At 36.4% G+C, this 7,417-nt stretch overlaps 1 protein-coding gene across 1 annotated transcript; it reads right to left on the bottom strand.

Moving 5' to 3' along the window:
* Positions 1-232: 232 nt before the first annotated feature.
* LOC107676667 (aquaporin-3-like) lies at positions 233-5,198 on the bottom strand. Its single transcript, XM_016471290.1, has 6 exons — positions 4,960-5,198; positions 2,506-2,632; positions 2,248-2,385; positions 2,036-2,160; positions 1,252-1,493; positions 233-1,128 (listed from the first exon to the last, which is right to left on the bottom strand). Exons 1-6 carry the CDS (start codon positions 5,065-5,067, stop codon positions 954-956), a joined length of 915 nt encoding a protein of 304 aa, XP_016326776.1. The 5' UTR covers positions 5,068-5,198; the 3' UTR covers positions 233-953.
* Between the last annotated feature and the right edge of the window lie 2,219 nt (positions 5,199-7,417).

Genomic DNA, 7,417 nt, shown 5'->3' on the forward strand with positions numbered 1-7,417 from the left:
ACACCTATTCTTTCATAAGGCCTTAATTAGACTTGTTTCATTCATCTTGTGCTGTTTTTGATAATGAATGGCTTTGGTATATATTGAATTCCACTACAAATGGATTACAACCCTGGAGGATTTCATGAATGTCCACATCCTTAACACGACAAAGAAGCAGCAAGGGTGGTTTCAGGTGAACAACATAAAAATGACAAAACATCACATCACATATTGTGAGACTTCTTAAAAATAATAATAAAACCTTTATTAGGATAACAATCCATTGCTTCAAAACATTCAATTACAAAATTAAAATGGTTATGACATTAACAGATACATGAGAGGATGAAATGAAACTAGTCTAAAGACTGTAATGCTATACAATTGCAGGATTACTACACTATTTTTTACACATTTTTTTTTTTTATGCGTACTTGTTAAGTTGTAATTCCTGCTATGTAATAGAAAAAAAAACAGCTTTAAATGGAGATGACAATACAAAAGTATTGTAACTATTTTTTGGTAGAACTGCTCAACTTTCTCAACAGGAATGGCAACATATTTGGAGAACAGTAGTACAAATGTCAACAGTGTAAATGTTGATAGGTGCTACACTACATCTTTAGTAAGTTTAAAAAACAGTGAATTAATATAATTCGTGTTGCTGAAGAAACACCTTTTTCCCTTAATGGAGGAATCTGGAGGATGTGTGAAGAAAAAAATCTGAATCATGCTAAAGAAAAAAAAACAAAAATATCTGATGGAGCAATTAAGAAAACTGTAATCTTGAAATTTGCAGCATTTTATGTTAAGTCCATTTGATGGTCTGCAAGACTAGCAGAATCCCCTCTGAAAGAGAAGAAGGAGTCTTGTGTGGAACAAGACATATTTATTGAACTCAGAGACTAATAAGCAGATTTTATGTGTTTATGTGGATTTACTGTGCAGAGAGCTTATGGAGATCACGTAGATCACTCCTTGCTGGTGATGTCATTAAGTTTCAAAGACTCTTCCCTAGCTTTATTCTTATTGTCCCGTACTTCTCCCTCCACATGCCACCCCACCATCAGCTGGTACACAATCGCACCAATAATGGATCCCAGGAAGGGGGCGAAGAATGGCACCAAAAACCAACACTCCCTGGTACTGTTGCAAACCAGAGGAGAAACACTTGTAAGTTTTTACTCACTGACAAATGCAGATCAGCTCGAGTTGCTTCATGATGTACCTAATTAGTTAATGTTATGGGAATTAAATGTAAAGACTTACGTGAAGACTTCACTACCCCAACCAGCCATGGCAGTGAAAAGACGAGGCCCGAAATCCCTAGCTGGGTTGACTGCATAACCAGAATTAAAGCCCATGGAATAACCAGAATTGAAGCCCATGGAGAGTCCAATGATAAGGACACTGAATCCCACTGTGAAGGCTTCAAGACCTTGGGGGATTGGGTTGTTGTAGGGGTCCACAATGGCCAGGATGCAGACAATCAGAGATGCTGTGCCTATCACCTGTGAAGATGGTTATATTTTATAGATGTAAATATAAAGATAAGAAATATAATACATTTCTTATAAATTACAGAGGGGAAATGGTGATGGAAAAAATTGCAATAGAAGGTAAAATTATATTTCAATGCATTGCGTTCAATCAAAAAATGTTTCAGTTCTTCAGAGAAAAAATTTGCTTTTGCATGCACTTGCAAAAGCACTGAAACATAGTTTTGGGAACCAAATGCAACGTTTCTAAAGGGAACACAAAAGTTTTGTGAGAGAATATATATATATATCTTTTTTTTTTCATTCTTTCTTTCAAAAGATATGCTATTTCATAACCGTGCCCTGTAAATAAAAACTATAAAAATAAATATTATTATATTCATTTTATTATATAAAACTATTTAATTTATATTTAATATTCACTAATACAAATAATATTTAAAGGCTCTGCGAAACAAAATTATATATCAGACCAACAAATGCCATTTCTCAGTTGCAGAGCATGGGTTTGTTGGTTTTAATGAGAGATTAGTTACAAGCTTGCAGTTACTGACCTGGTCAAAAAAGCCATTCAAGATGGTGAGATGTGGGTTTGGGTAAGTAGCAAAAATGCCAGCAGTGGCATTTTCCCCAGTTACGAGCAACTCGTTTTTTTCTCCAGCATAATCATACATTGCATCTAAAATATAAAAAAATAAGTGTCAAAAAGAAGAAACATAATATACACTTTCGACAAGAAAAAGCATTAATATTACATAACATGTACCATGGTATTCAGCAAAGATGATCGCGGCACCAAAGAAGGCTCCAATTGTTTGGAACATGAAGTACACAGGGAACTTTCTCCATTTTTCTCTTCCCAAGAGGCAGAGAGCAAATGTAACTGCTGGATTTAAATGTCCGCCTAAAAAAAGAAAAAACAAGAACATATCCCATCAGTCATCCCATAAGATCATCCACAATGAATGTTTTATAAAAACTCAGTCCAACAGCTTAGGATGCAATTTTAGAGGAGTTTGCCAACCTGACACCTGGCCACAAACCAAGATTCCAAGGGTAGCAGCAAAACCAAAAGCAAGGTTTACAGAGAGAAAGCGACCATGACTTTCTCCACTTAGTACCATTTGGGCCACTGCACCACAGCCAAACATCTGTGAATGTTGTGAAATAAGAACATGCGTTAATCACTATTTGAAAAACCACACAATTTTTACGTGTGCCATTTATATCAGGGCTATGAAGAATCCAGGTGAAAAAAAATGCTTTTTTGACTAATTTTACCAACTGAGAGTAGGACTTTCACATCACTGTGAGTCACAAATTATACTTTAAACTAGTGATGAAAATAGCAGGTTGCCGTTTCAAACTCTGCTAAAAATAAACTGAGTATTCCCTTTTTTTTTCAAACACTACAAATCTATAGTGACTAAGGGCTGCAATTTTTCACACAGAACATCTCAGACAGGTCATTACAAGTCCCTTCTGACAAAGAGCAATTGCAAGTTGCTGTTCAGAGTTGTGTCTAAAGTATCCATTGTAAAGGTCACCTCAGAGTGAACTGAAATACCTGTGGCATTGTACCGAATTATCAGGCTCACGCAACAGCTTTAACCAAAGTCGTGTAATTGCCAGGCTACACTGAAGAGCTTTCATGAGACTAAATCTCAGCAACAATGTCAACGCAATTCTAAAAAAGGCATCTCACAAAACCAATTTATGACCTAAGCATGGCCCTAAATGTATCCTTTCGATTTCAGTAAAGACAGCTAAAAGCAAATACAAAATTTCCTTGGGTTATTCGATTTATTTCACTTTTCTGTGTGACCAAAGACCCATTGTTCCTGTTTCTGCTCTAGGAAGAACATCCGCTGATAAAGTCAATATCACAGCACTGACCTTCACAGACAAAGAGCATGTTCAAAGTAGCTCGTACACCGAATACCTTTTTGCTGCTCAGCAAACATCACACCTGTTGAGTGATCCAGTTATCGCATGACCTCTGTATTTAAGTATTATCTCTAGTATAACCCATGCCACACACCTTAAAAACAAACTATGAGTGTACTTCTTGAAATGAGTTGTTTTTTCTAAAGTGCTTGTAAAATTGCATAATTCCCCTGCGAAGATTTTGTAGCAGCAGTTTGATGTCAAATCCCTCTTTAATAAGAGTCATATTTCATACCACTCCTGTTACTGTCATGTCACACCCCTGACTTCTTACGGCAGTGGTTTCTTTACTGTAGTCTGCCACGTGTGATGCATTTATCAGACAATGTTCAAGAACATTTCCTTATTGCGATATCACTGTGTAGAAAACTGTCAGGCATGTTTTTCTATTAGTAATTTTTTTCACCCTCGTGAAATATCAAAATATCTAAATATGACTGTATTCATTTCAAACCTAATATAGATTTTACATGTTTAGAATAAGATAAAGTGGATTTCAAAATTAATCCTTGGTGTTGGTGAGGCTAATGCTCTCTGATAATATTGACTCAATGCCTTAAGGTGATTCATTAAACCTCAACATACTAAGTTATCACGTGTGGATTGTGTCATCATAATAGATGTGATAAAACAAGTATTATCCATCGAAAGCTTTGGCACGCGCCTCTTTTCTGCTGCAAGTTGCATTATTATATGCTTATCTGCACTGTCACAGAGAAAATCGCCACTAAATTAGTGTACATTTTTTCTGTTTATCATGTGTCAAGAGCATTTCTCACAAACAGGACAGACACTACCACTCTTCTTTCTTATCTGTTTGCAAATGACTTCCTTTAAGCATAGTTCCTCAGGGTATAATTAACATTTATCAATAAAAGACCATGCAGGAGACTTCCTTCATAGGTTGTAAAGGTAAGTTTCAATTGTTTTTGAATGTTTTGTGCGTACAATGAAAGCCAGTGAGATGCAAAATTATGCCACTGACTTGCATTGTATTTAAAAAAAGTTTATTTTGTGTTCCGCAGATGAAAGTCATATAGGTTTGAGGGACTTTTAAAATCATCAATTTGAACAGAAGTTTGGATATTTCCTGAATTATTCCCTGGACTGAGAACCAACAGCAGGAAAATAAAACACACTGGTGTAAGATCTGTATTCCAGAATCCACACCAATGTGTGCACAATAATACAGATAGAATTGCTAATTTGCACTAATCCTCCATTCACTTAATTGCTTGTGGAAAAGTGCATGACCAAAGTAAACAATACAGTCTGTCTTTGTCATCAATCGGAGTGAGAAGAAAAGCAAGAGTGCAATTATTTCTGAGTGCAACTGATGCTCTATACTGTAACTCTCATATGTGCAACATTACACTACAATACAAAATGTATTTCTGGCTTTTATTACAGATTATGTGAAACATAAACATGCTTTTTCAGACTATTTGACAAACTGCATTTGTATTAAGTTACACTGACCTCAGCTTTGATGCTGACAATAATTAATTCTTGACTGAGGAGAAATACCCACCACCAGGATGAGAGTTCCCAAGCATTCAGCCAGTCCCTGGCGCAGTAGCTTGTTGCGAATCTGGAAAGTGTGTGCAAGCTTTTCCAGCATGACCTTCTGCCAACCCATCTTTCAGCCAGGTCCGGATGTCTTCCTTTTGCCTGTGTGAAACAACCTATATGTCCCTCAGAGATGTATGCTCATGTGAAGGCCAGTGCTCTGCTCTTATAGACATTATAGACCAGGACCAGCCCTTCATGCTTCTGCCTGCCCCCTTACACACACACACACACACATGAACACTCACACCACATTATCTCCCTCGATCCCTCCCTGTATTATTCACGTATGAACTCACACCCCTTCACACTGCATTCCTGTCCTCTCTATAATAGAACAGGTTCTTCCCTTTTTCTCTTCCCTTTCTCTCACATCTTTGTATTTTTGAAAACTGCTGAAACTTCATTACCATTGCCTTTTAGTTCAAAAATGGGCCCGGGTGTGAAATTTTAGAAGTAGATTAAGCTAACCTCTAAAGGGCCAGTGGTAGGAGAAGAGTTTCATTTTGAGTTGACATGAAACATGACTAAGGCTCTGGCTCCAGGAATGGGCAGGGTCATTTGCTTAGTTGTATATGATTCATAAAATATGTTACTAACGATGCTGATTAGGCACTAAATATTCTGAAATAATTTAAACCGCAAAACAAGAGAACTGTTTTTACATCATTAATCTTTTTTTTTCAGTTGCTTGTGACAGAGAATATTTACATCAACCCGTCAATCGAGATCGACTTGTAGATCTTTATCACTGTAACGTTACCACTAGCTCCCAAAATAACAGAAAAATAAGTATAAAACAAATACATAAAGCCTGATGCTTAGGACTTCCTGAACAGTGAAAAGTGATGCTGTGTATTGAGAATGGTATGGTATTAGATTTTTTTTTTATTACGTTAATTTATAAAATGCTAATGGTAGTAGCCCTAACTTCAAAAGCTTCAGTTAATAACGTTAAGCAATTTACTGTTAACAATGGCAGTTTTTTTATCTGATCACACTGTTACAGTGTTGTTACATTGTTACAGAGTTTTCTTGGTTGCATCCATTTTAAAGTTTAAAACGAAAGCATGTAATGTAATTCAAATGCAATTAAAATTAGGGATGCAACGGTCGACCGGCCAGAACTGGTTTCTTGGTCCAAATGCATGATCGACGTTTTTTATTTTTATTTTGACCGGTCTCTATACCGGAATTGCACACATTTGCATTGCAGTCGTTTTCCAAAATGTAATTTGTGTGGACCTATTACGAACAACGACTGTTAACAGAGGCCAGAGACGCTGTAAACGGACACAAAACTGAACCATGCAGAGCGAGTTCACTGTTCACGATGGGCGAAATATAGGAAGAAAAATATAAATATTGCATTGGGGGTTTATATGAATGCATCTCTAAGGGGAACTGACTGTCTTCAGATAAGTTTCAATGGCATTTTCTTTTCCACTTACCTCGGTATAATCTAGTAGTGTTTTGAAGCGCAGCGCTGCTCTGTTTACAGCGGTAACCAAAGAAACGCTGCGTTCCATAAACGCCTCCTACTGTCATAGAGAGTGAATTTGCGTCTCTTTCAGCCCTTCTGCTGTTTTGTTGGATCGCCAAATGGCTACAGATATTTTTGTTTAAGGGCCAGTTTGCCTGTTATAGAGCAAATAAACAATAAATAAATGTGATAAATAAATACATACATACATACCAGCCTGGTCTCGTTGTTTATAGGTAGGCATTAGTACGTAATGTTTACAAGCGCAATTACATTTTTGTACGTTTGGCTGATGCTGAAACGTACAATTTGGATGTATTACAATGTTGAAAGCGTAAAATTACTACGTATTTACAGCTAAAAACCTAACATAGTTATGTTAACCTACCTACCTCCAAACCTAAACATATATTTTTATAGCAAATATAAAATGATATAAAACGTAATAGACCGAAATATGCAGGGATGACAATTTTAATAACAATATAGCATTAAAAATCCTTTTTTTCGAGTTGGTAATCCCGCTCCTACTTATAATTTATAATAATAATTTATGCATTTAGCAGATGCTTTTATCCAAAGCGATGTGTGTTCCCTGGGAATCGAACCCACGACCTTCTAAACCTAAGCATAACAATTTCTTAAAAATATGTACAGTAAAAACATGACAGACAGAACTGCAATCACAATAATTTATTTATTGCAAAAATGTCAAAAGCAGTACCAAAAGTAGTCCAAATGAAGAAGTGTCGGAGTCCTCTCTGATGGAATACACACCATTTTTCAAGTTCAAGTGCACTGATGTTAATCTACTCTCCTGTCTGGTTTGTTTGTCGGACAAAAAGGCAGATTTTTTGTTATGATTGGTCAGATCACCTGTCAATCAAACTCCTGGCAAAGGGTCAATTGACAATGGAAGGCGACATATCTTGCACTG

The sequence above is a fragment of the Sinocyclocheilus anshuiensis genome, unplaced genomic scaffold, assembly GCF_001515605.1.
Source record: "Sinocyclocheilus anshuiensis isolate Anshui unplaced genomic scaffold, SAMN03320099.WGS_v1.1 scaffold344, whole genome shotgun sequence".
NCBI classification, from domain to species: Eukaryota; Metazoa; Chordata; class Actinopteri; order Cypriniformes; family Cyprinidae; genus Sinocyclocheilus; species Sinocyclocheilus anshuiensis.